The 27623-nt window shown below is 61.1% G+C and overlaps 3 protein-coding genes and 13 non-coding genes across 16 annotated transcripts; 6 read left to right on the top strand and 10 right to left on the bottom strand.

The window, feature by feature from the left end:
• Positions 1-356: 356 nt before the first annotated feature.
• Positions 357-4327, bottom strand: LOC127018355 (uncharacterized). The gene is made up of 4 exons (XM_050899947.1): positions 4109-4327; positions 3605-3640; positions 2941-3356; positions 357-634 (listed from the first exon to the last, which is right to left on the bottom strand). The coding sequence occupies exons 1-4, from the start codon at positions 4325-4327 to the stop codon at positions 436-438; spliced, it is 870 nt and encodes a 289-aa protein (XP_050755904.1). The 3' UTR covers positions 357-435.
• A 931-nt stretch (positions 4328-5258) lies between these two features.
• Positions 5259-11448, bottom strand: FTCD (formimidoyltransferase cyclodeaminase). Its single transcript, XM_050900377.1, has 14 exons — positions 11395-11448; positions 10390-10573; positions 9882-10010; positions 9603-9691; positions 9171-9350; positions 8945-9082; positions 8495-8626; positions 7756-7817; positions 6869-6998; positions 6569-6730; positions 6267-6310; positions 6048-6186; positions 5542-5637; positions 5259-5345 (listed from the first exon to the last, which is right to left on the bottom strand). Exons 1-14 carry the CDS (start codon positions 11446-11448, stop codon positions 5259-5261), a joined length of 1626 nt encoding a protein of 541 aa, XP_050756334.1.
• A 452-nt stretch (positions 11449-11900) lies between these two features.
• On the bottom strand, positions 11901-11982 carry TRNAS-CGA (transfer RNA serine (anticodon CGA)). The gene has a single exon. It is a non-coding gene; the product is annotated as a tRNA-Ser (tRNA).
• A 278-nt stretch (positions 11983-12260) lies between these two features.
• TRNAP-AGG (transfer RNA proline (anticodon AGG)) lies at positions 12261-12332 on the top strand. The gene has a single exon. It is a non-coding gene; the product is annotated as a tRNA-Pro (tRNA).
• Positions 12333-12838: 506 nt separating this feature from the next.
• Positions 12839-12910, top strand: TRNAA-CGC (transfer RNA alanine (anticodon CGC)). Its single transcript has one exon. It is a non-coding gene; the product is annotated as a tRNA-Ala (tRNA).
• A 293-nt stretch (positions 12911-13203) lies between these two features.
• TRNAP-AGG (transfer RNA proline (anticodon AGG)) lies at positions 13204-13275 on the bottom strand. Its single transcript has one exon. It is a non-coding gene; the product is annotated as a tRNA-Pro (tRNA).
• A 958-nt stretch (positions 13276-14233) lies between these two features.
• Positions 14234-14305, bottom strand: TRNAA-UGC (transfer RNA alanine (anticodon UGC)). The gene has a single exon. It is a non-coding gene; the product is annotated as a tRNA-Ala (tRNA).
• A 1045-nt stretch (positions 14306-15350) lies between these two features.
• Positions 15351-15422, top strand: TRNAP-AGG (transfer RNA proline (anticodon AGG)). The gene has a single exon. It is a non-coding gene; the product is annotated as a tRNA-Pro (tRNA).
• Positions 15423-16111: 689 nt separating this feature from the next.
• TRNAP-UGG (transfer RNA proline (anticodon UGG)) lies at positions 16112-16183 on the top strand. The gene has a single exon. It is a non-coding gene; the product is annotated as a tRNA-Pro (tRNA).
• Positions 16184-16561: 378 nt separating this feature from the next.
• Positions 16562-16633, top strand: TRNAA-UGC (transfer RNA alanine (anticodon UGC)). The gene has a single exon. It is a non-coding gene; the product is annotated as a tRNA-Ala (tRNA).
• A 957-nt stretch (positions 16634-17590) lies between these two features.
• Positions 17591-17662, top strand: TRNAP-AGG (transfer RNA proline (anticodon AGG)). The gene has a single exon. It is a non-coding gene; the product is annotated as a tRNA-Pro (tRNA).
• A 434-nt stretch (positions 17663-18096) lies between these two features.
• On the bottom strand, positions 18097-18168 carry TRNAA-CGC (transfer RNA alanine (anticodon CGC)). The gene has a single exon. It is a non-coding gene; the product is annotated as a tRNA-Ala (tRNA).
• A 199-nt stretch (positions 18169-18367) lies between these two features.
• TRNAP-UGG (transfer RNA proline (anticodon UGG)) lies at positions 18368-18439 on the bottom strand. Its single transcript has one exon. It is a non-coding gene; the product is annotated as a tRNA-Pro (tRNA).
• A 231-nt stretch (positions 18440-18670) lies between these two features.
• TRNAA-UGC (transfer RNA alanine (anticodon UGC)) lies at positions 18671-18742 on the bottom strand. Its single transcript has one exon. It is a non-coding gene; the product is annotated as a tRNA-Ala (tRNA).
• Positions 18743-18913: 171 nt separating this feature from the next.
• Positions 18914-18985, bottom strand: TRNAP-CGG (transfer RNA proline (anticodon CGG)). The gene has a single exon. It is a non-coding gene; the product is annotated as a tRNA-Pro (tRNA).
• A 6235-nt stretch (positions 18986-25220) lies between these two features.
• On the bottom strand, positions 25221-26235 carry LOC127018734 (feather beta keratin-like). The gene is made up of 2 exons (XM_050900484.1): positions 26202-26235; positions 25221-25537 (listed from the first exon to the last, which is right to left on the bottom strand). The coding sequence occupies exons 1-2, from the start codon at positions 26233-26235 to the stop codon at positions 25221-25223; spliced, it is 351 nt and encodes a 116-aa protein (XP_050756441.1).
• Positions 26236-27623: the final 1388 nt, after the last annotated feature.

Raw genomic sequence — 27623 nt, 5'->3', positions numbered from 1 at the left:
TAAAATTGCTGTGGTGAAAGCACTGCCAGGCTTTTCACCTTTCCAAGCAAGCATGCTGCAGTCCCGTGGCCATGGCTCAGGGGCTTCAGAAAGAGAGCTCACTACTTTTTCCTATTGATTATTACCCTGGCGTGGAGGATGGCAATGCATATAGTGCAGCAAGGGGAAAGTTACAGCATTCCCTAGCCAGCCCTTCTGCCACGGCTGGGAAAGGTCACACGAAATTTAAGGACTTTTATGGGTGGTGGGATCCACGTTAGCAGCCAGCATCGTTGCACAGGAAAAAACAGGCGGACACCAGCAGACGGCAAACCAGCACGTGATGCTCCCCACGCTGCTACCTGCAGCCTTGGGGTTGACTTTCAGTGGGGTCTCCGGAAAGACAGAGGACAGAGCTGCTGCCCATCATCTCACCACAATTCCAGGTCAAAGAGTTTACAAGCTAAAAACAAGAAAATCACTCAGCAGGCAAAACGCCGCTCTCAGAGAAAGGGGAAGGGAGTGGAGCAACATGCAGGTGGTTCCCATGGGGCGTTCCACTTCGCGTTTCATCGCTTCAACGCCGTGCGGGTGGGAGATGTCCTCTTCAGTCAGAGTCAGAACTGCTGCTTGAGCTGCTTGAGCTGCTGCCGTGCTGGAGGAGATGATAAAACCAACTTTAGGATAGCACAACCCTCTTTCACGCCATTTCTGATCGGCGTTAACAATCCTGTGGTGGGTGCTCGTTCCCAGTGCCCAGCTGGGTCCAGGTTGAGAGTGCAGCAGTGGTGGCTGCAGACCCACTTCTCCCCAGGTGTCTTTACACACCTGCAAAAAGCGTGCCCTCAGGTTTGCACGCTGGCTGGATTGCAAGCCAGTAATTAGTTAATGTCGAGGCCCCAGGGGGCCATGCAGCCTGCGTGGGAGTCAGCACAGCAAACCCCGGCTGGGATACCTTGACTTGAAGATAAAATAGCTACTAGTAACATCATGTATTGGGTTTGCGCGGCAAGGTTTTGGTAGCGGGGCGGGGGGGGCTACAGGGGTGGCTTCTGTGAGAGGCTGCTGGAATCTTCCCCTATGTCCGATAAAGTTAATGCCAGCGGGTTCCAAGGCGGACCCGCCGCTGGCCAAGGCCGAGCCCATCAGCGACAGTGGTAGCGCCTCTGGGATAACATATTTAAGAAAGGGAAAAGAAGTTACAGGGGAGTAGCAGTTGCAGAGAGAGAGAGGAGTGAGAATATGTGAGATAAACAACTCCGCAGCCACCAAGGTCAGTGAAGAAGGAGGGGGAGGAGGTGCTCCAGGCGCTCGAGCAGAGAGATTCCCCTGCAGCCCGTGGGGAAGACCATGGTGAGGCAGGCTGTCCCCCTGCAGCCCATGGAGGTCCACGGGGGAGCAGATATCCACCTGCGTGGAGGACCCCACGCCGGAGCAGGGGGATGCCCGAAAGACGCTGTGACCCCGTGGGAAGCACGCGCTGGAGCAGGCTCCTGGCAGGACCCGTGGCCCCGTGGAGAGAGGAGCCCACGCTGAAGCAGGTTTGCTGGCAGGGCTTGTGACCCCGCGGGGGACCCACGCTGGAGCAGTCTGCTCCTGAAGGACTGCACCCCGTGGAAGGGACCCACGCTGGAGCAGTTCGTGAAGAACTGCAGCCCGTGGGAAGGACTCGCATTGGAGAAGTTCGTGAAGGACTGTCTCCCGTGGGAGGGACCCCACGCTGGAGCAGGGGAAGAGTGTGAGGAGTCCTCCGCCTGAGGAGGAAGGAGCAGCAGAGACAACGTGTGATGAACTGACCCAAACCCCCATTCCCCATCCCCCTGCGCCACTCGGGGCGGGAGGAGGTAGAGAAAATTGGGAGTAAAGTTAAGCCTGGGAAGAAGGGAGGGGTGGGGGGAAGGTGTTTTAAGATTTGGTTTTATTTCTCATTATCCTGCTCTGATTTGACTAGTAATAAATTAAGCTAGTTTTTTCCCCAAGTCGAGTCTGGTTTGCCCATGATGGTAACTGGTGAGTGATCTCCCTGTCCTTATCTCGACCCACGAGCCTTTCGTTTTATTTTCTCTCCCCCTGTCCGGTTGAGGAGGGGGAGTGATAGAGCGGCTTCGGTGGGCACCTGGCATCCAGCCAGGGTCAGCCCACCACACATCACCGCAATGTTTATTGCAAGGCTCTTCCAAGCCACGTTTTACAGTTCGGAGCCATTATTTTTCTGCTTTGAGAGTATAGTTATGGGCATATGGTGGGAGGGCTGTTTTTTTAATTATTATTTTACAAGGCTGTTCAGGCCAATTAAGCAACCTCCAGAAGGGTTCTGCGCTCTGCCAGTGAGGGCGAACGTCAAGGCAGATCACTTTCCAAGCCGTTAAACAGCAAGAGGAGCTGATGGTTTGCTTAGTTTGGGAAATGCTCCTACCTCTGATGGTGGAATTGGGGTCTTGTTTAGCAGTCCCTCACTCAGACCTACTCCAGATGGTGCCTGTCCCTGGAAGGGCATTTCCTGCAGCATCTCCTTTTGCATCTCCTCCATTGCTTTTCCTTTTTTTGGGGAGGGGGTTGTGGTTTTTAAGAGGGAACTGAACTGCTCGTCTCCTGCAGGACACTGAGCGAATGTCCCTTACGGAGACACGACTCGCTCTCGGGTGAGCAGGACAAAGTCCTGGGATTTAATACACTGCGTGGTGCACCCTGAGCTGTGTCACTGTTCTGAATGGCTTCAAGGAATTTCATGGATCGTGTTTCAAAAAACTCGCTTGAAATGACTCATGCTTGCCTATTTATTAACCAAACAGGAGTCTCCACGTCTAAAAAAAGCCACTGAGGTGTTGGCAGCCTGCTCCAGCCACTGCGGAGCGGGAGGGGGGAGCCCCAGCTGCCCGGGCTGGATGTTGTGGCATGCGTGGGGGGGTCCGAAGGACCACAGCACAGATTCGGAGGGGTCCGCTGCCGCCTTACTCTTACCTTGCCTCCATGGTGCTTGGAGTGCTTCTTCTTGTGCTTCTTATGGTGCTTCTGATGGCAGTCAGTGGGGCACGGTGGGGGGTGCCCATGGGGGTGATGTCCTGATGGGGGGTGCCCATGGGGATGATGCCCTGGCGGGGGGTGCCCATGGGGGTGATGCCCTGGCAGGGGGTGCCCATGGGGATGATACCCCGGCGGGGGGTGCCCATGGGGGTGCTGCCCCGGCGGGTAGGGGCCAGGTGGAGAGGGGCCACAGGGATAGCCACCTGGGGGTCCCGAGGGACAGGCCCCGGGGGCGCCAGGCAGCACTTGAGGGTAGCCAGGGTAGGGACCTGCTGGAGTTCCGGGACTAGGGTAGCCCGGAGGGGCAGGTGGGCAAATTTGGCCTTGGAGTGGTGGCACCCCTCCGGGCGCACCTAGGAAGAAGAGGGGAGCTGTTAGCGAGCAGAGCCGGGCTCTCCCTGGATAGGCAATGTGGGGAGCTGGTGTACCCGAGTACCCAAAGGACTCCTCCCGGTCTACCCCCTCCTCATAAATGATGCCCCACTCCCCTTTGGTAGGCAGGTAATCCCCCCAGGTCCCTGTGGCGATTGCACTGAGTCCCTCTCCGAGCCCCAATGGCTATGTGGTACCCACAGCCCTGCCCGGCCCCGCGGCCCCTCACCTGGGTTGGGGTTCCACATCTTCCGTGGCCCTCGAGCTGCAAGGGAAGGGACAGGCACCGTCAGTCCTCCCTTGTGGCACCTCCTGTCACGGGGACGTCATCCCCCTGCCAGCAGCTGGGACCCGGCTCCTCTGCCCCGGGGCACAGAGATCACGCTCACTTCCCCAGGAGTGCCGTCCCCTGCAGACCCTGACAGCCACCCCGTACCTTTGGGTGACAGCGCTGACCCCGAGAGCGACGTCCCTACCTCTGTGCACCCTCAAAGCCTGGGCATGTGGTTTCCATTGTTAATGGAGATAATAAACCGGCTCCAGCCGAGCCTGGGTGCCCAGCCCACGTCCTCGTAGACCACGAGGGGCTGGGGACACCATGTCTTGGTGCAGCGCCAGCCATGGGGACGGTGCACCCTGACCCTCGGGTGCCCATGCTCCCACTGCCCCGGTGCTCCCCGGCTGCCCTGCGCCCCGCCAGGCACTGCTGCCTCGGGGAGCCGCTTTCACTCACCGAACCTGCAGAAAAGCTCCCAGCAGAGGCGATGCTGGCAGCACCCTCTGAAAGCACCGCCGCCAGCAGCACCCCCGATCGCCGTCCTCGGCACGCCTCTCCTGGGCACCCGTTAAATACCGGGGCCTGGCCCAGGCGAAGAGGGGTGCGGCGGGCAGGGGTGACACCGCCGAGCGGTGGAACCGGCCACACCGCTCCCTGCGCCACGGCCATCACCATGGGCACGCGGGAAACGTCAACACACCGCTCCCAGCCGGCACAAAGGTCCCACAGGGCTGATAAAAACAGGAGACGGAGGGTGGTGGTTTCACCTCCCGGCGTCAGCTGATGGGGTGAGTCAGGCGTCCCCACCACGAACCCTGGCTGGGGGGTGCTGGCACAGGGGGGTCACCCTCCCACAGGCACTGCTGTGGGACAGCGGGGCTCAGGGTCCAGCTAACGACTCCCTGTGACACTGCTCAGGGTGCTGCCATGGTGTGCGGGTGGTGGAGGTGATATCTGCCATCAGACCCGGTCAACAGAGACAGGAGGCAGGGCTGGATGCCCCGATGCTCACGTCTTCCTCCCAGGGTGGCTATGAGGAGGGGGCAGAGCTCCTCCTGTCCCATCCCCATCTCCCCGCTAACACCCCCGATGCTGCCCCGCATTTGGCAGCACTCCCTTCCCGGGCCAGTGAGCAATGCAATGGGCTGGTTTCGTCATGCACTGTCAAAAAGACACCTCGCAGAAAAGGACTGTGCCAGGTCTTGCCCCAGCCCTGCAGGCAGGGGGGTGTCTTAGCAAGTTTTCTGGGCACAGAAACACCCAGGGGTGTGCAGGGTCAGGACGTGCTCGCGCATGGGGATCTCCTCCTGGGTAGGGCCACAGGGTCCCTGCTGTCCCCTCCCTTGGGATCCCTGTGGCCCCAGGCACTGCCAGCCCAGCCAGCTCCTTCTGCCCCAGGGATGGGGGGGATGGAGACTGAGGTCTAAGCCCCAGACAGCAAAAATCACCCTTGGCCAGGGAAAGACCAGCAGGGGACATGACACTGGGATCTGCCTGAGTGGAGCAGCTCTCCCAAGGCAGATACCAAAGGAGCCCAGGCAGGGATGAGTGTGTTTCCCAGCTGTATTTGCCGCTGCAGAGCCCCCGTCCCATCCCCAAGCCCCTCTCAGGCTGCCCGCTTCTCCAGCAGCGCCAGCACAAGTGCCGAGCCTTGCTTCGCCTCCTCCAGCAGCTCGGAGACCTTCTGTGACATCTGCGTGGGGAGGGAGAAGGTGCATCATTTGGCACTCGACAAGACAGAAGAACCATCCACCATCCACACCATGCATCCCACTGGTGGCAAAGAGAGAGGGTGCCTGGGCAGGAGGGGTCCCAGGGGCTTCCTCTCCATCTCTGTCCCACCTCATCCCCACTACAAGGGCTGGGGCACACGCACAGCCCCTGCTTACCGCAAGCTTGAACTTCTCATCCGTTATGTCTTTGAGGTTGATCATGACATTGAAGTAAGCTCCAAACACAGCCGCTTCCAGCATTTTGGCTCCCACCTGGGAAAAGAGCCTTGTGAGAAGCTCTCCTGCTGGACCAGAGCACCACCATACGGTCCTGCAGCGGGGCAGACCCTTACGCTGCAGGACTCCCACCCTCCGCGACCCGGCGGCATGCAAAGCTTTCCAACCCGGTATTTTCAGGACACGGCTCCAGCAGTGGGAACCATTCATGACTTTGCCATACAGGCGGAAAAACTGAGGCAAGGGCTGGTGGAGGCCAGCTCTCCTACAAGGGTTGCAAGCTGCCAAAAAGTTAGCGGGCAGAAACCACTGGCTGGTTTGGGAAGCGCGGCTGGAGAGATGCATCCCGGAGGTCAGGACACGGTGGGACACCTTGCAGGGAAAAGCGGTGAGCCCGGCAGCCTCCAAAGCCCCAGCCGGGGCAGCACGTGAGCCCGGGGCCATACCTGGATGTCGGATTTGCAGGCCAGGTTGCAGTGGCGTGCCAGCTCCTTCAGAGCAGGCCAGAGCCCGCTCACCTTCTCTGCCAGGGCACAGGGTACCCTCACGGCTGTCTTCAGCCCCAGTTGCATGGCAGCCGTGCGTCTGGGAGGGGGGACAGCCCCAGGGTGAGCACTGGGTGGCTGTGCTCCCCCAGTCTGGAAGTCCCCACCAGCCCAGCTCACCTCTCCCGCTCTTCAGGGGTGCTTTTTGGCAGCTTCATAGCTTCCTGCAGGCAAAGAAAAGCAGATTTGCTGCCATTTGCTCTAAGATCCAGCGTGCCTTGCACCAGGGGCCAGGGCAGACCCGATAGCTCCCATGCTCTTGCAAACCTCCTTTAGGTGATGATGTCCCTTCCCCTGGCCCTGGCTTGGGCCAGGATCACAGCCCTGCTCCTAAGGACACTGGGGCGCAGCAATGCTGGCCCCTCTCCCAGCTGGAAAGCCCCCGCTTCCCTGTGGGACATCTGCCATCGATGAGACCTCACCATGTAGCTGCTGAAGGCACGGGAGTCGGCATCCACCATCGCCACCAACTCGTCCATGGCCTGGTGGAAGGGGGGGATCAGCTTCCTCATGATGGGGTCCAGCTCCTCAAACTGCCGCTTCCCGTAGCTCATCAGCCCTACCATGCAGCCCAGCGCCGCTCCCTGCGAGGGCACGGGGATAAATCCTCCAGCCGGACACAGCGCCCGCCGCTACTGCCGTGCCAGCTCCCCTCGGGGGCTCAGCATACCCAGAGGACCCCCCAAGCAGGCAGGGACCCTTCCCCGGTGTGGGGCACATACCAGGGCGGCCGCGGCTGCAGACACAGAGCCTCCTCCCGGTGCTGCCGACCTCCCACCGACTGCTCGCACGAAGGCGCCCAGCGGCTTGGCCACCAGCCCCCCGTCCACCTCTCCTGCCTGCACCAGGTACCTGCGGCATAGCGGCCCCGTGGGTCAGAGCCCCTCAGGTGCAGGGACACCCACCACCACCACCACCCAGTCCCTTCTCACCCGGCACTGCCCTCTCCAACAGGTTTTCATCCACCCTTTGGCTCTGCAGGTGTTTGAGAAGGGGTCCAGCCCAAAAAACCCAGCGGGAGGGTCGGGGAGAGGGCACGGAGCCCCATGGGGACAGATGGACAGCTGGGGAGCACATGTCCTGGTGGTGTGGGGGGTTGCTCTGCATTAGGCAGGGTGGGCTCGTGCAAACAGCGTTTGGTGGGACAGAAACATGCCTGCAGCCACGTCCCCGGGGCGGGGGGCGACAAGGACTTAAAGTGCACGTCCTGATTTCACCTCGGCACGGGTGGATTTCCTTTCCTTCCCCGCTGCAGACACATGCATCTCTCCTTGGAGGGCAGCGTGTGAGCCGGAGGCAGTGACATTTGGGCTGGAGATGGGGTGGGGGATTTAACGCGTACATGCTCAAGTTTGGCCACGAAACCTGCTCCCGCTGCCTGCCCGAGTGACCTGGAGCCCCCCCACCCCACGTTCACAACCATCAGCACTTGGGAGCAGGGACCACCCCGCGCCTGCACAACACCCGGCAGAGATGTCCCCTGGGTATGAAGAGGAGCTGGGTGCAGGCGCCATTCCCAAAACAAGTTGAGTGCAAGACGCAGGCAGCGGGATCCCCCCATCCGGGCAGGGGTGGGCACCATGATGAGAAGCAGGATGGGGGTCCCTACTCGATGATGCGCTCCCGGGGGTGAAACGGAGACAGGGAGTCCAGGCCCAGCCGGCTGACCACCTGCAAGGAGCAGCACCGCCGCATCAGCCCCGTCGCACTGAGTCCCGTTGCATCCTCATTCCCTGCTGTTAATTAACCATGGGTGATCCAGCTTAGGGCAGAGTTGCTCGGGCCACCACCCGGGGAAAGGACAGCCAGCGTTGCCAGCCCGTCCCATCCCAGACTTGGGGGCGGCGTGCAGCCGCCTGCAAACGACTGGAAACTGCACCGATAAATAATTAGCTTGGTCTTATCTAGCACGTTCCCCATAGGGTGGAAAAGTCCCTCCCTCCTGCAGCTGAAAAGCAGAGCCCGTCTCCTCGTTTCCAGCTTACGCCGGTCCTGGCGCAGTTTCCCGTAACGCCACACACTGTCCTTGAGCTCTGGGGAGGTCTCCTTCCCCTCCTGGCCTCCATGCAGGCAAGCTGGGCAGCTGCTGCCCACACTCTGTCCTCACGGGATGGGCTCTCTGCTCCCTGAGCATCTCAGCATCCTCAGGACAATAAAGCAACTTGTCCCACTTGCTGTGCCCTCACAGCTTGCCAGGCACCTTCCCTGGAGACAAATGTCATGCCTGGGGGCTGCCGTGGTCCCAAATTTCTGCTCAGTGCCACTTTGGGAGGCTGGGGAGGGGGGCAGTGGTTTGAGTCTGTCTCATGATCCCACACTTGTCTTGGTACCAGGAGGAGCCACATTACCAGCCTGATCTTCTGTTCCTCCTCCAGGATGAAGAGTTTTTCTTTCTTGATGTAAAACTCGGCCGTGTCCAGCATGGCCTTCTTGGGGACAAGGCCCACCAGCTGGGACCCCACCACGGGGAGGTTCAGTGCCTGTGAAGGACATCAGAAACATGACTGTCCCCAAAGCCACCTGCCCTGCCACCGCTACCATCCCAGCCTGGTGGTCCTCATCCCTTCCAAGGACCCGGGGAGCTCATGGAAAAGCCTTCAATGGAGGAGCTGGGGACTAGCAGCAAGTTGCTGAGCTTTTGGGGTTTTCATGCCGTTCAGCGCTCTGCCCAGCTTGGCTGAGCTGAGCGCGAGATAAAGCAGAGCCTGACCTGGGGATGGGGAGAAAAACTTGCAGGGAGACGTGCTCTGCAAAGCCCCCATTGAAACAAGCGTGGCGTGCCGCCCCGCGCCACCTACCTCCGCGTCTCGGCAGACCTCCTCGTAGACGGCGTGGAGCGGTGTGGTCTCAAAGTCCAGCAGGTTGGTCGAAACCTGGGCTATGTTCTCTTCCTCCAAATACCAGCCGATGCCCTGCACCCTCTTCAAGCGCCCGGGCTGCCAAGACCCGCCATAGTCAAGGCATGACCCAGGAGGTGCGGGGGCGAGCAGGTCTGCGCCTGGCGTGCTGCCGGCACGGGGCTACCTGGTCGGTGCCGCGACCCTGCTCGCGGATGTTGAGGGCGATGCGGTGCGCCAGCTCCTTGGTGCAGAGCAGGTTGATGTTGTACGCGATAAGGAAGGTCCGGGCGCCCGTCACCGTGGCCCCCCACCGGGGGACAAAGGTTGGGGGCCCAAAATCGGGAGCCCACTCTGGTTTTGCAAGCTGGGGAGGAGGGAGGAGAGCGCGTGGGCTGGCACCACCGGGCAGCAAGAGCCACCCTCCCGGGAATGGCATCTCCCTCCCCAGCTGGCATCTGCCATGACCACCTCCATGTTCAGCAGCACCCACAGTGTTTCATCAGCTCCTCTCGGTGCGAAGGCACTATGCCAGCCCCTGGCACCCTCCCCGAAGCTGGAGAGGTGCGGCTCGGCTCTGCCCGGCCCGTGCCGCCCAGCCCGGTGCTGCCAGGCTCACCTTCTCGGGGAGTGCCTCATACTCCCCGGCACGGATGGCAGGCAGGGCTTTCCTGCTCTCCTCCCGCGCCGCCTCTCCGTACAGGTAAACTGCAAGACAGAGCCGGGGGTGAGCACCGCCGGGCAGGGGCTGGCAGCACGTTGTCTAGCAGGGTCCGGTTCTGCCCATTTGGGAGCAAACCCCATTTGGTTAAGCTTTTTCAAAAGGTGTGCAGTTTCTCCACAGCTGGATGCATGCGGGGTGGGACGGGACGGGCAGAGGTTACTGGCCCCCACTCACCGGGCACCCCCAGCTCCACTGCCAAGCGCTGCCCGAAGACGTGGGCGCAGGTGACGCACTCCTCCATGCTGACGTTCATCACTGGCACAAAGGGGCAGACGTCCAGGGCCCCCATGCGAGGGTGTTCGCCTGGTGAGGAGGCAGTTATAAGGAGGGGAGCTGGGAAGAGCAAGCAGACAAGGAGGGAGGACGGCCCTTTCCCGGCCTCTTTTGCAGACTGGGAACTGCCACCATGAGCAAAGTTGAGTTTGCGGCAGTAACGTCTACTCCAGCCCAGGGACAGGAGGGATTCATCCTCTCTGGATCGGGAGGATGAGCAAGAGCTTTGCACATCCCACCACCATCCATCCCAGCAGCACTGCTTGCTGCAGGTGCAGTAACGTGCCATGCTTGGCCACCGGCAGCTGATTTTAGCTCCAGCCATGCGAGGTGGACCCAGAGCCGACCACACACCGCAGCCGAGGGACGCTCCGCGCCAGGTCAGATCCTGCGCCGCCCCTAAGCTCACCCGTGTGCCGGCTCATGTCAATGAGCTGCCCAGCCACGCGGGCTGCGCTCAGTGCCCCTTCGATGACGGCCTCGGGGGACCCCACGAAGGTGTAGACGGTGCGGTTGGTGGAGGCGCCGGCGTCCACATCCAGCAGCACGCAGCCCGGCGTCCGGGAGATGGCCTGCGCCAGCGCATCGATCACCTGCCAGACAGCGGAGGGGGGCAAGGCGGCTGAGCCAGCCAGACCCCTGCCCCAGCTTCGCAAGGTGGGGGACGCCTTTTCTCAGCTCTCCCCCTTCCCACTGGTGCTGGGGTTGGGGATGACCCCACGACCAGTGGGGATGCAGCCCTGCGCTGCGGAGGATGCAGGATCCAAAGGCACAAGCATCCCACTCCTACCCAAGGGGTTTGGGACACCCCTGGCTCCCAGTGAGCCCCAAACCCGCTGTGGTGGGGGAAAGACACCCGGCTGCTGCTGCACATTGGAGAGCACCATCACAAATTGCTGTTCCTGAGGATACTGTCCCCTGCCAGCTTCTAAACAAATTTGGCTCTGCAAAGCCTGTTTCCTGGGGGAAGCAGAGGTTTTATTGCAATTTTGGGTTTGCTGAACTCCCTTGCCCCCGGCAGGGCCAAAGTTCAGCCTAGGGCTGATGCCCAGCGCAGATCCCATTAACCTGGACGGCGTGTTTTGGCACAACAACTGCAAGCGATATTTCTCTAAGGGGATATGCCAAACCACCCCGAGCCCTGGTGCTACAGCAACCTGTAGGCAGTGGGGGGCGTGGGGGGGTGGAGTGTGTGTGTCTGAGCCCCCACTTCTCATCAAGGTGCCAAAAGGGAGCAGGGGCTGCCTTTGGGCATTTTCAGCATTAGCCAGGCAGGGAAAGGTGCACAACACTTTAAAGGAGGCAGGGCAGAGTCTGGCAGCGGGTGCTGCCTGCACAGCCCCTCCGCCGGGGCAGCCCAGCCATCAGCACCCCGGCATTGCCCACCCCTCAGCCCCTCCGCGCGCTCCCTCACCTCCTTGTTATTCCCCTCCGAGAAGTTGGGGACACACTCCACCAGCTTGGCCATGGTCCCAGGTTCTGCCTGCACCCCGCGGCCCCGCGGTCGGCTCCTCACGCCCTGTGGGTTTGCACGCCCTTTCCCGTCCCACTGCGGAGCAAAAGCCTCCCAGCACCCAATCCGTTGCCTCTTCCCTGAGCCGGGGTTTCTCATTAACTGCATCGATCTGTGGCCAGGAGACAGAAAGGGTCTATGGATAAACAACGTGGTACTGGCCCTCCTGTGTCTGGAGCAGCTCCTACAACACTAATTACCCAGAAGCGCCAGCTACATGCTAGGAGAAGGTGATGCCACATGAAGAAAAGAATCTGCTGCACCCAGCATCATGCTGTGCCTACCAGATGGGACAGCCTGCTCCTGCCCAAGGGACAGCAACAGGACCACCAGCACTCCGTCATGGTGGCGGGCAGCTGCTCCCCAGGACCCCCAGCGCGGGCACCAGGGCAGCGGGTAAAATCTGTCGCTGTGAGCAGGATTCGAACCTGCGCAGGGAAACCCTATTGGATTTCGAGTCCAACGCCTTCACCCCTCGGCCATCACAGCCCCATCCCCAAGCACCCGGGGGGGACACCTGCCCCCCGCCCCGGGCACCCCCTCATCCCCCCTGGGCGCCCCGTTGCCCTGGGAAGCGGGGAAGTCTGCGGGGTGGCCGGTGCATCCCCGCACACGCCCTACAGCCCCACTCTGCTCCCCAGGGGCTGGCGGCAGGGCCCGTCCCCAAAAAGCTGCGCCTGGGACCCTGGGGTCCCTGTTCAGCGCTGCCCCCCCCAACACCCCAGAGCCCGGCACAGGGTGGGGGTGCCCGGGCAGCTGCGCACCCCGGCTCGTTGGTCTAGGGGTATGATTCTCGCTTAGGGTGCGAGAGGTCCCGGGTTCAACTCCCGGACGAGCCCTCCTTTTGGGCACCCACCGCCGGGCACAGCCCCTGTGGGGACGGGGCACGGAGGGGGTGATGCTGCCTGGCACAGGGGAGACGGGCGGCCTCCCCAGCTCGGCCACATCCCCTCGGCTGGGATTGTCTCGCCACTGCTGGGAGCGAGGTGCTGCCCGGTGCCTCGTGGGCGAAGAGACACGGCTCGGCCGTGGCCAGGACTCGTCCCGTCCTCAGTGGGGAGGGGGCTGTCGGGGCAGTGGGGGATGGCAGAGCGAGGCCCTGCTGCCACCACGTCCATGGTGGGCAGCTCTGCCCGGGGGCTGCCTGCAGAAAACCATGTCCCTGGTCTGCCCCACAGCCGTCCTCCCAGTCCCGGCCCCCTCGCCAACCCAACAGCACCCGAGGGACACCCAGTGCCTGCAAACCCCCAAACCCCACGGTCAGCAGCTCCGGGGGAATGGGGGAGGAAAAAGCAAGAGGGATTTTCTGGGAGCGACGAGAAAGCCAGGTCAGAGGCTGTTTCAGGGGGATGTAGCTCAGCGGGAGAGCGCTTGCTTCGCATGTAAGAGGCCCTGGGTTCAACCCCCAGCATCTCCAGCTCCTTTTGCATCCCCAGAGCCCCCTCCCTTCCAGCTGCTGGGCTTGCAGAGCCCCCAAAATCCCCAGCAAAGCCCTGAGGCTGCCTGCGGGCACAGCTGGCCTGGGGCTGCTTCCTGGCACCCACAGCCTGCGGGGAATGCCCGTGGCCCTTTCCCTGCCCTGCCCAGGCGCTGCAGGGTGTGGGGGCACCTTGGGTCCCTTCCCCACGAGGCTCGGGTTGTCTCTTGGGGTGAATTTTAGTGGTGGACGGAGCAGCTGGATGGGAGCCGGGCGCTGGGTGCCCAAAAGGAGGGCTCGTCCGGGAGTTGAACCCGGGACCTCTCGCACCCTAAGCGAGAATCATACCCCTAGACCAACGAGCCGGGGTGCGCAGCTGCCCGGGCACCCCCACCCTGTGCCGGGCTCTGGGGTGCTGGGGGGGGCAGTGCTGAACAGGGACCCCAGGGTCCCAGGCGCAGCTTTTTGGGGACGGGCCCTGCTGCCAGCCCCTGGGGAGCAGAGCGGGGCTGAGGGGGTGTGTGGGGATGCACCGGCCACCCCGCAGACTTCCCCGCTTCCCAGGGCAATGGGGGCAGCAAGGACAGGCTGGGCAGGGGGAGCCAGGGGTGCACAGGGAGCCCCGCAATGCCCCGGGATGGGGCTGTGACGGCCCCGGAGCAGCAGGGGCACAGGTTCCCTCGGGGTTTTCCACGTTTTGCAGACCCGGGAGAGGTGAGGAAACAGCCGCCGAGGGGAGCAGGGTGGGGAGTGTGGACTACTTTGCTGAGATGCCGAGTGGCTCCGCATCATGGCCCTGTGCATCATCCCCGGGGGAGCTGGGGGAACCGATGGCCGGAGAGCAGAGGGGAGGGAGAGGGCAGCGCCCTGGGGCAGCCCCCACCTGCGCTGGGCACGGCTTGGCCTGTGCGGTGCCCGGGGCCGTGGGGGACAGGATCTGGGCTGGGTCCCAGCTGCGCACCCCGGCTCGTTGGTCAGGGGGTATGATTCTTGCTTTGGGTGAAAAGGTGAGAGGTTGCAGGTTGAACTCCCGGACGAGCCCTCCTTTTGGGCACCCAGCGCCCGGCTCCCGCCTGGCCGCTCCCCCCAGCACCAATGTTCACCCCAAGAGAGACCTCGAGCCCCCTGGGGAAGGGACACAAGGTGCCCCCACAACCCGCAGCACCCAGGCAGGCGAGTGAAAGGGCCGTGGCCCCTGCAGGCTGTGGGTGCCAGGAAGCAGCCCCAGGCCAGCCGTGCCCTCAGGCAGCCTCACGGCTTTTCTAGGGGGGCTCTGCCAGCCAGGAGCCCACAGGGAGGGGGCTCTGGGGAGGCAAAAGGAGCTGGAGATGCTGGGGGTTGAACCCAGGGCCTCTTACATGCAAAGCAAGCGCTCTCCCGCTGAGCTACATCCCCTCTGCGTGGGCACGGCTGGGGGCCTGGGCAACTCCCCTCACCCCCCACCCCTGCCCCACTGCCCACCGCTCACCCTGCTCTGCCCCCACGGCCCTCACCCCAGAAACAGACCCCCGGGGCTCACGCTGATGGCAGCACCCGCTCTGCTCTGCGGTGCCCAGTGCTGCCTCCAGCTGCCCTTTCCCACCCCTTCCTCCATCTGCCTCCATCTGCCTCCCTGCCCACCCACCCACCAGCACCTTGCTACCGGCTCGTGGGGGTCCATCCTGCCCATGGGAACGTGGGGCACCGACCCCACTGGGCCGGGCACCGCTGCCCTCATTGTGCCCCGGTTATGCCATGGTCCCACGCGCCCCTGGGGAAGGCGGGTGCCCAAAAGGAGGGCTCGTCCGGGAGTTGAACCCGGGACCTCTCACCTCTCGCACCCAAAGCGAGAATCATACCCCTAGACCAATGAGCCGGGGTGCACAGCTGGGACCCAGCCCAGATCCTGGCCCCCACAGCCCCGGGCACCGCACAGGCCAAGCCGTGCCCAGCGCAGGTGGGGGCTGCCCCAGGGCGCTGCCCCCTCCCTCCCCTCTGCTCTCCGGCCATCGGTTCCTCCAGCTTTCCGGGGACGTGGCACAGGGCGATGTGGGGGAGTCCACTCAGCATCCCGGGAAAATGCCACTTCCCCATTCTCCCGGGTTTGCAAAATATGGAAAACCTTGGGGATAACTGTGCCCCTCCTGCTCCAGGACCTTAACAGCCCCATCTCAGGACATTGTGGGGCTCCCTGTGCACCCCTGGCTCCCCCTGCCCTGGCCCTCAAAATCTGTCCCAGTCCCCCCCGGGCGCCCCATTGCCCTGGGAAGTGAGGAAGACTGCGGGGTGTCCAGTGCATCCCTGCACACCCCCTCAACCCTGCTCTGCTCCCCAGCGGCTGGCAGCAGGGCCCGTCCCCAAAAAGCTGCGCCTGGGACCCTGGGGTCCCTGTTCAGCACTGCCCCCCCCAGCACCCCAGAGCCCGGCACAGGGTGGGGGTGCCCGGGCAGCTGCGCACCCTGGCTCGTTGGTCTAGGGGTATGATTCTCGCTTAGGGTGCGAGAGGTCCCGGGTTCAACTCCCGGACGAGCCCTCCTTTTGGGCACCCACCGCCGGGACGGGGCACGGAGGGGGCGACATCCCTGCTGGGCAGCTCTGCCCGGGACTGCGGTGCAGGCTGCGGGCACCGTCATGGCACCGCAGCCGGGGCTCCCGCAGCAGCTCGGCTGCCCGCCCTGGCACAGCTACAGGCAGCCCCTCACCCAGGGGCTGTGTCCAGAAAACCATGCCCCTGCTCTGCCCCAGGGACCCCGCACCCTGTCCCGGCCCCACTGGCAGCCTGGGGCACCCAGGGACACCCAGTGCCTGCAAACGCCCGAACCCCACGGTCAGCAGCTGCGGGGGGCTGGGGAAGGAAGCAGCGAGAGGGATTTTCTGGGAGTGACGAGAAAGCCAGGTCAGAGGGGACCATCAGCTTTGGGGATGGCCATGGAGGAAGAAGGGCAGGGGGGATGCTGCAAAGCACCGGCCATGTCAACCTCCGCAAGAGGCGGGGAGGTGGTTTGGAGGAGGAGAACCCCCGGAGATGGTGGGAATTGGAGATGCTGGGCACTAACGCCCCACAGCCACCTCCAGCTGCTGGCTCCGTGCACCAGGGATGGCAAGAGGGACCTTGCTGCTCCCAGAGCGTGCCGAGGGACACACGTAGCCTCAGCTGCCCCCCCAAACCCCCAAAAGTGTGTGGGGCGCAGCAGCTGGGGGTGCAATGGGGTGCAGCACCCCGGCTCGTTGGTCTAGGGGTATGATTCTCGCTTTGGGTGCGAGAGGTCCCGGGTTCAACTCCCGGACGAGCCCTCCTTTTGGGCACCCGCCTTCCCCAGCGGCGCCTGGGACCATGGCATAACCAGGGCACGACGAGGGCAGCGGTGCCTGGCCCAGGGGGTCAGTGCCCCACGTTCCCATGGGCAGGATGGACCCCCAGGAGCCGGCCGCGAGGTGCTGGTGGGTGGGTGGGTGGGTGGGCAGGGAGGCAGATGGAGGAAAGGGTGGGAAAGGGCAGCTGGAGGCAGCACTGGGCACCGCAGAGCAGAGCGGGTGCTGCCATCAGCGTGAGCCCTGGGGGTCTGTTTCTGGGGTGAGGGCCGTGGGGGCAGAGCAGGGTGAGCGGTGGGCAGTGGGGCAGGGGTGGGGTGTGCAGGGAGTTGCCCAGGCCCCCAGCCATGCCCATGCAGAGGGGATGTAGCTCAGCGGGAGAGCGCTTGCTTTGCATGTAAGAGGCCCTGGGTTCAACCCCCAGCATCTCCAGCTCCTTTTGCCTCCCCAGAGCCCCCTCCCTGTGGGCTCCTGGCTGGCAGAACCCCCCTAGAAAAGCCGTGAGGCTGCCTGAGGGCACGGCTGGCCTGGGGCTGCTTCCTGGCACCCACAGCCTGCAGGGGCCACGGCCCTTTCACTCGCCTGCCTGGGTGCTGCGGGTTGTGGGGGCACCTTGTGTCCCTTCCCCAGGGGGCTCGAGGTCTCTCTTGGGGTGAACATTGGTGCTGGGGGGAGCGGCCAGGCGGGAGCCGGGCGCTGGGTGCCCAAAAGGAGGGCTCGTCCGGGAGTTCAACCTGCAACCTCTCACCTTTTCACCCAAAGCAAGAATCATACCCCCTGACCAACGAGCCGGGGTGCACAGCTGGGACCCAGCCCAGATCCTGTCCCCCACGGCCCCGGGCACCGCACAGGCCAAGCCGTGCCCAGCGCAGGTGGGGGCTGCCCCAGGGCGCTGCCCCCTCCCTCCCCTCTGCTCTCCGGCCATCGGTTCCCCCAGCTCCCCCGGGGATGATGCACAGGGCCATGATGCGGAGCCGCTCGGCATCTCAGCAAAGTAGTCCACACTCCCCACCCTGCTCCCCTCGGCGGCTGTTTCCTCACCTCTCCCGGGTCTGCAAAACATGGAAAACCCCGAGGGAACCTGTGCCCCTGCTGCTCCGGGGCCGTCACAGCCCCATCCTGGGGCATTGCGGGGCTCCCTGTGCACCCCTGGCTCTCCCTGCCCAGCCTGTCCTTGCTGCTCCATTTTCCTGGGAAGGGGGGAAGACTGCGGGGTGTCCGATGCATCCCCGCACACCCCCTCAGCCCCGCTCTGCTCCCCAGGGGCTGGCAGCAGGGCCCGTCCCCAAAAAGCTGTGCCTGGGACCCTGGGGTCCCTGTTCAGCACTGCCCCCCCCAGCACCCCAGAGCCCGGCACAGGGTGGGGGTGCCCGGGCAGCTGCGCACCCCGGCTCGTTGGTCTAGGGGTATGATTCTCGCTTAGGGTGCGAGAGGTCCCGGGTTCAACTCCCGGACGAGCCCTCCTTTTGGGCACCCACCGCCGGGCACAGCCCCTGCGGGGACGGGGCACGGAGGGGGCGATGCTGCCTGGCACAGGGGGGACGGGCGGCCTCCCCAGCTCGGCCACATCCCCTCAGCTGGGATGGTCCCGCCACTGCTGGGAGCAAGGTGCTGCCCGGTGCCCGTGGGCAAAGAGACACGGCTCGGCCGTGGCCAGGGCTTGGCCCATCCTGGGTGGGGAGGGGGCTTTCGGGGCAGTGGGGGACGGCAGAGCGGGGCCCTGCTGCCACCACGTCCACGGTGGGCAGCTCTGCTGGGATAGGGAACAGCCACCCGGATTCCGGGGAGCAAGGAGGAGAAACCCTGGTTTGAGAGGGAGATCAGCTGTGGGGATGTCCCATGCAGCAAGAAAGGGGATGTTTCCTACTGGAAGTTTACGGGGAGGCAAAAGGAGGTGGAGATGCTGGGGGTTGAACCCAGGGCCTCTTACATGCGAAGCAAGCGCTCTCCCGCTGAGCTACATCCCCCTGCCCAGGGGGATACCCTGGCAGGGTGTACTGTCCCTGGCATCGCAGCAGCAGCATCTAAGCTTCCTAACGCCAGTGTTAGCTGAAAGAGAAATCCTATGGCCACATCACGGGGTGCTCTTTGCAGGCAGCCGGGGGATGCCAGGGCTTGACCCTCCTCCACCGGGTCCTGCAGAGAGCAGCAGGGTTCCCAAAAGGAGGGCTCGTCCGGGAGTTGAACCCGGGACCTCTCGCACCCAAAGCGAGAATCATACCCCTAGACCAACGAGCCGGGGTGCTGTACCCCTTTTGCACCCCCAGCCTGTCTGCCCCCCACGTTTTGGGGTTCGGGGTGCAGCTGAGGCTCTGGTTTTCCCCCAGCACACCTGCAGCCTGCGGGTGCTGGGAAGCAGCCCCAGGCCAACCATGCCCGTAGGCAGCTCCAGAGCTTTTCGGGGGGGGCTGGGGGGCTCTGCCAGCCCAGCAGCCTGTAGGAAGGGGGCTCTGGGGAGGCAAAAGGAGGTGGAGATGCTGGGGGTTGAACCCAGGGCCTCTTACATGCAAAGCAAGCGCTCTCCCGCTGAGCTACATCCCCCTGCGCCAGCAGCACCTCGCTGCCAGCTCCCGGTGGTCCATCCTGCCCAGGGGGACATGCCCAGCCTGGATGGGCCACCGACCCCACTGGGCCGTGCCCTGCTGCCCTCGCCCATGCCCCGGTTATGCCATGGTCCCACGCGCCGCTGGGGAAGGTGGGTGCCCAAAAGGAGGGCTCGTCCGGGAGTTGAACCCGGGACCTCTCGCACCCGAAGCGAGAATCATACCCCTAGACCAACGAGCCGGGGCAGAGCCATCTCCCCTGCCCTCGGCCCCTGTGCTCCGTCCACCCGTGGTGCTGGGCACAAGGTGGTGGCCCCTGGGTGCCCCCATCTCCCATCGCTGCCCCTCAGAGACCCATTTCACATGGTCCCAGGGCTAGCGATCTCCCTGTCCCCTGCCCCACACGGGTGCCGGTGTGGCCTTGGGACAAGGGACAGGAGCTGTGAGTGCCGGTTTACCGGCAAATTTCCCCAGCCGTTCTTTTTTCCCAGCCCCCAGGAGCTGCCAACCGTGGAGGTCAGCACGGTGCGGGTGCTCCCACGGGTGCCGTGGGGGGTAGGACTGGGAGGACGGCTTCAGGGCAGGACAGGGGGATTTTTTCTGGACAGGGTCCCTGAGGGTAGGGCTGCCCATAGTGTCGTGGTTTAACCCCAGCCAGCAGCTAAGCACCATGCAGCCGCTCGCTCACTGCCCCCCCACCCCTGGGATAGGGGAGAGAATCAGGAAAAAAAACCTCGTGAGTTGAGATAAAGACAGTTTAATAGGACAGAAAGGAATGAAAAACAATGAGAATAATAATATGACAATAGCAATACTAAAAGAATTAAACTATACAAAGCAAGTGGTGCACAATGCAATTGCTCACCACTCGTTGACCGATGCCCAGTTAGTTCCCGAGCCGCGATCCCCCCTCCCAGTTAACTCCCCCCAGTTTATATACTGGGCATGATGTCATATGGGATGGAATAGCTCTTTGGCCAGTTTGGGTCAGCTGTCCTGGCGGTGTCCCCTCCCAGCTTCTTGTGCCCCTCCAGCCTTCTTGCTGGCTGAGCACTAGAAGCTGAAAAATCCTTGACTTAGTGTAAACACTACTTAGCAACCACTAAAAACATCAGTGTGTTATCAACATTCTTTTTCTACTAAATCCAAAACACAGCACTATACCAGCTACTAGGAAGAAAATTAACTCTGTCCTAGCCGAAACCAGGACACTATAGCTGTGCTGGGGTGGGAAGCCAAGCTGCTGCGGGAGCCCCAGCTGGTGGGGACCCCCCTCCACGCAGGACAGCCGCAGGGGGAACAGGGCGAAGAGCTGATTTTCAGACAGCCCGCCCGCAGCGAGCCTCCGATGCTAATTATATCGCATTGCAGGCTGTGCCAGAGCAAGGGTTCCCTCCCTGGGGCGCATCCAAACCCCACGAGCTGACCCAGTGGGAACTGGGAGGAAGGATCAGCCACAGGCAGCGCAGGCAAGCCTCGCTCCTCTCCCCTGCCCTGCAAATCACGGAGGCGTGGGGAGGAGCGGGCAGGGGGAGCGCTGCACCCCCGTGATTTCCAGGTCACATAACCCCCCACGGCTGCCCGACTCCTTCAGCCCCACGCATCCAGTGCTAACAACAGCCACCTCACGCAGCAAAAACCAGATCACCCTTCTCCTCTTTGGGAAACGTGCAGACACCTAATTCTCAGCAAACGTGACTTAACAGCCCTGGAATATTTAATTGAACAATTCTTGAGTTTGAAACTCAAATCCCCGAGTATTTCACTCCCAGGGCCTTGTAAACCGTTGGGATTTGGGCTCCGCTTTCGTTGCGCTCATCCCTGTCTCTCCCCGAGGGCTGCCCTCCCCGGAGGGAGAATCTCAGAGGAGAAGGGGGTGTAGGACAGCCGGGAGCGGTGTCTGGTGATGACTGGGGCTCAGGGTGAGGCACGGTGCTGGTGGAGCCAACAGGGCTGGAGGCTCGCTGGGGTGCAAGCCTTGTGAGCCCCACTCCCACGGGTAGCACCAGGAAGGCCAGACCGGGATGCCAGTGCCTTTTGATTTGCATGCTTCTTCCCCCGTGACTCACACGTGTGGGTGGCCTGTTATTTTCCTGCTTTATGGGATTTCCAGCCCTGGGGAAGAACCGGAGCCCTTGCCAGAGCCATCGCCTGTCTGGCTCCCCAGGCTGGCGCAGGGCCCTTGCGTGGCAGGGAGGGTGCCCCGAGAAACCGCGGCGAGCCCCTGCCCTGCGGTCGGTCCGTGGGTGCCTGGGGTGGGATGTCCTCTCGGTGGTGCCCTCTCCTCCCTCTTATCCCGGCCATGCAACCACTTTCTCTCCCCTTCCTAAAGCCTACGAGCAGGCGTCCTCTCTGCTTTGGTGGGAAATTGCGTTGCAAGGCTTTGGTGGGCAAGGGAGCAGATTTTTATAGGCAAGCAAGTCCCATCTCAGTCTGCCATGCCTGCAGGCTCCCAGCTCCAGGGGCTCCGTCTCTCCACCTGGCTGGCTCCAGGACGTGTGTCCCCAAGCGCTCTGGCCAGGAGTCCTTGCCCCAGCGAGGAGGACGAGGGATGCTGCCTGTTGAGGCCAGCTCACCCTCCTGGCGTTGCCCTCAGCTTGGCGCCCGGGTGCTGGGGTGGGAGATACGCCTTTTGCAACCCAGCAAAGGCACAGGCGGTGGATCCGTCTCTTCATCCTGTCCCACTGCTGTGAGTCACCGGGATTTTTGTCTTCTCATCTGGATGTGCAGAGAAGCCACAGATAGATGTGCTGGGATTGTGTAGACCCAGCAATTATCCAGCCACCACCAATCCCTCCATCCCTATCTCCAGCCCCTTGCCACCCGGGGCTTCCACTCCTGATGGTCCCACTCGCTTGCTACTCACACCAGTCTTCCCTTTTCCATAACTCTCTATGCTTCTCCACTTGTTCCAACTCAAACCATGACTTCACCCCGCCTCCCCGCCCCCAGGGGGGCAAAGTACCCACCACCATATGAAAAGCTCACAGGCTGCTTCTGTTGGCTTCCCCAAGCAGGCAAATGCAGAGGAACCTGAGCAAGCCCATTTGCCACATGTGGCGGTGCAGGCTGGGGTGTCCCCATGGTTACACGCACCCCAAAGAGGAGATCGACACCCCCATGGGTGTGACCCTGCAATGGGGAGCTACCACCATCACCTTCCCAGGCCCTGTTGAGCTGGAGAACCCCACCGTGATTCGTGCACTGTAATTTCTGCTGGTGCGGTTGACTTCACCAAAGCAAAGGACAGAAGAAACAAAATGAAGGGAAATGGGGGTCTCCAGGAAGCAATGGACCGCGGGAGGCGGATGCTGAGTGACAGCAGGGAGAAGGTTTCCTCCAAGGACATGAGCAGGTGAGGGAAGATGGGAGGTGAGCACAAGACATGAAACTCAACAGATGCAGGCATGGCCAAAGGGTTGCTTTTGGGCTAAGCTCCAGGCTTTTCTGAGAAAGGCTTCTGCTGCTGCTGTTGAAAGCCATAAGTAGGCAATGCTGGGACCAAACCCCAGGACCCGGCTATTGCCCTCCATGTGCATCCTTCCACCCGCTAAGCATTATTTTTCATCTCAGCCTTGGTATGTAGTTCCCTGTTTCTCACCAGGGCCTTTGGCTGCACTGTCTTTGCAGGAACCTGTATTTTAGGGCCTGATCAGCAGGTCTGTGGGGTCCTGCCCTGGGCAAGCGCTGGCTGGCGGGGGATACGTGGTGGAGCGAATTCAGGACAGCTCTTGAGCTGGGAGCCAAGACGGCACGGCTCCCAGCCGGGAGTCACAGCACCCGTGGGAGACAGGGTGCCAGGTCCCTTAGGACAGGGAGCCCTGCGGGGCACCGAGGTCCTCACTTCCCCAACTCCGTCTGCACTAAGGCATCACAATTTTCAAGTCAAATCAAGGACCTGTGTGGATTTTAGTCTCCTTTGAGACACTGGATCTTCAGAAGAAAAATCTGTATAACCTCCCCAGCGGAGTCATTCAGTGAAAAGCCACATAAAAATGTCATTATGTCTTTCCCCTGGCTCCATACTGGACTGTCCTATGCAGCAGACTGGTGGAAGACAGTTGCACAAGCCCCAGATGCCTACGGCTTTCTAACGAAGCTTTTGCTGGAAATCCAATGCTTTTCCTCATTGCAGCGTTCAGGAGAATTTTGCATCCTATCTCCGCAGACAATTTCTGGAGCTGGGATAAAAATATCTGAGCAGTCCTTGGAAGAGGGATGTGAGACCACACCTGTCTTCTCCTGGTGCTCTGACTGCTGAGCAATTGCCACATAAATTTTCTCCAAATTAGGAGCGCCTCTGTGAAGATCTCCTGAGCAATAAAACCAGTTGAGCTTGGTCAAAGGCTTTTGAAGACCAACATGCTTTCAAGCTCAGCATAATCCCTCTTTATAAACACTCATAAGCTTTATGCAAATTGTCACGCTACCAAAATGCTTAAGATATGAAAGAAGACTTAAACAATACCCATGGAGGACTTAGTCGCACTCTTATTCCTCCTTCCATCAGCTGAAAAGGTTCTGCTTGATGATACATGGCATCTTAAAAAGAGGCTTTACTCAAAGCCTGGCATCTTTTTCCAGAGACACCTGCGTCCCCTCCCTGTAAAACAATTATTGTCCAGTTCTTTAATCTGTTCAACTAAAGTCTTGGGTCCTAGTCTTTGGGAAGAGCTCAGTATGGAGATCACTGTGCTGTGGCTGGGGCCAGGGATGGGATGGTCCTTGTCCTCCTCTAACTGACCAGCTCAGGGGCACGGGACTTGCAGGTCTCTCCACTCAGCAGCAGAGCAAAGCTCCCTGCTGAGCGCTGGTCCAGCTTTTGCTCTTGTCTCTGTATCTGGAGCACACGGGGAAATTATAGTTTCTTCTTCATGTCCTTATTATTATGTTTATATATTTTTCCTGATGGCATTACCACAGCTCTGAGTGTCCATCACACTCGGTGTCTGTGAGAAATGCCAGGACGCCTCTCGCCACGGCACCTCTGATCAATCAGCGCTCGGTCACAGGTCTCAGCAAATTTGGGCTCCCGAATGTCTGTGTGTCCGGAGGATACTTGGGTAACCCTGCACCGCGTTTCACATCGCAAGCACCCCTCTTTCTCTGACGGGGCCGGGGATGCTACTGTGGGCACGGGCTGCTGGACAAGGTGCACCCGTATCCAGGGTGGGATGCCATTCCCTGAGCCGTCATACCGAGCTAGCACGGGGACACGGGTGTATTCAGCTCGTTATTCCCAGGGCTCACTCGAGGCAAATGTCGCGCCTGTACATACGCATGTCTATGCGTGCGTGCAGCAGCACAGAACAAAACGTTTCTGCTGCTTCGTTAAGAGGTACAGCCAGATGCAGACACCTCACATGCCTCACTGGCACCTGGGCTATCTAGGTTTGAGTCAGTGCATACTTGTTTGTATAAGGCCCCCTTTGCCACATGCTGTTGTAAAGAGTAAGCATAAAGAGCCTAATGCTTGAGGTCTGGATTTGCCCTGGTATATCTTAGGAATTCTTTACTCTTCATCATCACCCATAAAACATTGGGTGAGTTGGGTGCCAGATGACCATCCAAAGGAGCATCTCCCAAGAAGCCCACTTCTGCCTTTTTTTTCCCTGACCCCACATCCATCCTCCTCAGCTCACCCAAAAAATTGCTGCAAAACGCAGGGTAAATGCCAGTTTGAGACGTCAAACCTTCACGTTCCCACCTCCTCGAGGGAACAGGCAACAGGTCTGCTCCTGCGGGAAGTCCTCCCTAAGCAGGCGCTTGCTATGGGGCAGCAGGAGAGGTTTCCAGGCTGAGAAAGTTGCCTTCGGGCTGGTCACAGCAAACCACACACGTCAGCACAGTGCGGAGCTGAGCAGCAGAAACTCCCATTTCAGATGAAAAATAAACCTCCCCCCCCACCCCACCCCACCACCCCCCCCAGCAACAAGTTGCCTCCAGAGCAGGTTACCCCTCCAGACCAGAGGCACAAGGAACACCAGAAGACTCAGGCTATGATGTAGCATGACTTTAATGAGAAGGCGAAGGAGAATAAACCAGTTCAGAGTATGAGAAGTGCATTTCCAGCGCTCGGTAAAGAAATGGATAAACCCCGCTCCGGGACAAGCCGACCCCTGCAAGGTGTTCCTCTGCCCCACCGCCCCGTGACTATCATCTTCCGTCTACAGCCTGCTATAAGCATTTTCGCCCAGCCAGTAGCAAATGCTGTGTAGCACTGCAGGGTGTGACACCTACATGGAAATATAAAGTAAGGCTTAGCGAGAGAAAGGTATACAGAGGCACGGTCTCGAGTGACAAGCTCACATGGCTCCCTTCCTCCTGGGGGGGGCTGCGGGTGCCCCCCACCGCTGGGAAACCCATGGGTATTTCCTTAGTCCTCTTCCCCAGTCTTGGTCCTGTGCTTCATTCATCCTTCCCGACGCGGCCGCTCTGCTGGCATCGGTGGGAGGAGGTGACCGCCGGGGACACCCCTACAGCCCGCTGCCCAGGCACAGCAGTCCCCCCTTCCCCCGCCCCCGGGGACCGCCGGAGGCCACGGGGACCCCGCAGCACCGGAGGTAATTCCCAACCGCCGCCGACGCCGTGGACCCCACCGTCGTGTTTTGCGAGTAGGAGCTGAGGATGGGCCCGGGCAGGGTGACCACGACGGTGGGGGGCTGGATGACGGTGGTGGAGTCCCCGCAGCGGCGGAAGCAGGGCTGGTTGCAGCTGGTGGCCAGCGGCCGGGGGCTGCAGGAGGAGGGCAGGCACAGGTCGTAGCAGGACATCGCTCGGCGAGGACGTACACCTGAAAGCCAGAGCCAGGGCGTAAATGCAAGGCAGAGGCTGGTCCATCCCTGCCGAGCCCTCATTCAGCGGCTCCCGTAATAAGAGGTGTGGGAAAGCTAGCTAGAAGGTGAGTTTGGATGGTTTAGAAACCCTGAAGGAAGGCTTTCCAAATGGGCAGGAGCCGGCTTCCCCCTTCCCTCACCCCGTAAACCGCTCGGGAGAAAGCGGGGAGTTTGGTTTGAGCTGCAAGTCTGGGCAAGCTGGAGGCACCCGCTGCTGAGAGCGCTGAGAGCAGACCCGCTCCTGCACGCTGCCTCCCTTCAAGCTGACAGCAAGCCTTCAGCAAGCGAAATGCTCGCTGAGACGCACCTAGTTGTAGCAAAACCCACTTAAATCAACACAATTGTGAGCGAGCTGGACTTAACGCGAGCCGAGCTATCCCATCCCGAAATATAAGGGACCTCTGATGCCCTTCCGTAAACAGGGACACATCGATCCCTGCAATCTGGGCATGTGCTATTTTTTTTTTCTTCAGCGAGGAAACCCATGCAGGATGCACCCGGCTATGTGGTTACGGACCCTGCAAGCCCTGCGTCCCGCAACCCCTTGCAATCCTCATTTTGGAGCAGAAATAAACCCTTCCCCAACATCCTCCGCAGGTGGGAGGGAGGCTGGTAACAAACCTTGAACTCTCGCGGAGGACCGGGCACAAGGCATCGGTGAAAGCAACAGCTCAGTGGGGAGGAGACGGAGCCTGTCTTGACTTACCCAGACAGAGTCGGCGGCGGCAGCTGGGAGCGGGTGGTGGGACTGGGCATCGCATGGGGTTTTATAGGGTGCCCCGGCCCCCGGGGGAGCGGGTGCATACCTTCAGCCTGAAACTCCCCAACAACCGGCAGTTTTCTCCTGGAAAGCTCCCCCGGCTGATTAAACAGTTCCCTCTTTCATCTGTCATGTTTTGCTTCCATTTAATACTGAGTAAGATTGAAATGATTCGGGCTACAGGCATTAATTACCTTGCTTCCTAAGGCCAAAGTACATTTTAGCTCTTATGCCACCAGGCAGGAGTGTGCTTCAGCAGAATTTAGGGCAGGCGCATCCCTGGCGCATCGCTCCCCACCTTCCTCCGAGCACAACCGACTCGGCTCCCCAGTGCACCCGAGGTGAGCTCGGGGATGTAGGCTGAACACAAGAAACATGCGTCTGCAAGTAAACCCTGCATCAGCAATCTCATCAGTGGCAGGAAAACCAGGGGGGCTGCAGGGGTGAGGGTGCTGGGGGACCCCGCAAGGCTGGGAGAAAAATGCCGGAGGGCATTTCTCCTGCCCCAGCTGCCCGGGTGCTACAGACGCGGGCCAGCTAGCCTGGCATGAACAAGTTGTTAACGCTTTTGGATCCACTTAGAGGATTTTGCCTTTTTTGGTTATTATTCCTCACGCCTGGGGTATGAATTCTGCTTGGAAGGCACATCAAATTTTAAAAGCGAAGTAATGACGGGCTCTGGAGTCCACCCCTGAAGGTGACGCACACCAAAACTGACTGATGTTGCGCAGTGAGCTGATTTCCGACGCCAAGAGCCTTTCCATCCTGCTCTTTGGATATGCTAACAGCGGTGAGCCAGAAGTTCACAGCTATGCTTCCTTGTGATGGAGTGACATCGTCAAGACATTTTTAATTACAGGCTGTGGCGTGACACCGGATTGCTCTGCTGAGAGCCTGTTAGCTGCTAAACAGCCGGGGAGTCACAAAAGTCCTGACCTGCACTTAAAAGTGAGTCACCTGCATGTTGGGGAGAGGGAGTCGCTGACGTGGTCCCAAGCAGGGGAATGAGCCATCAGGCTCTAGGGGCAAGGAAAGTTTGAAGAAGGCTTTTCATTCCATGCCAGCAGAGCCCAGATGAAGGCACAAACGTCTTCTGCCCCGGAATAAACCATGGCAGTACCGGGGCACATGTACTATGCATGTGTGGAGCCGGGGGTTGTCAGCATCACTGTTAAAGACATGCCTCGTAGGGTTTTGGGGGTCATTTTAGTTCCTAGGGTGACTTGGCCTTGCAGAGCCATGGTTGATAGCACTGCATTGTCCCTAGTGACTCCTCTCTCCAG

Source organism: Gymnogyps californianus, chromosome 7 (genome assembly GCF_018139145.2).
Source record: "Gymnogyps californianus isolate 813 chromosome 7, ASM1813914v2, whole genome shotgun sequence".
Classification (NCBI taxonomy): domain Eukaryota; kingdom Metazoa; phylum Chordata; class Aves; order Accipitriformes; family Cathartidae; genus Gymnogyps; species Gymnogyps californianus.
This window is presented reverse-complemented; position numbering and strand designations above follow the sequence as displayed.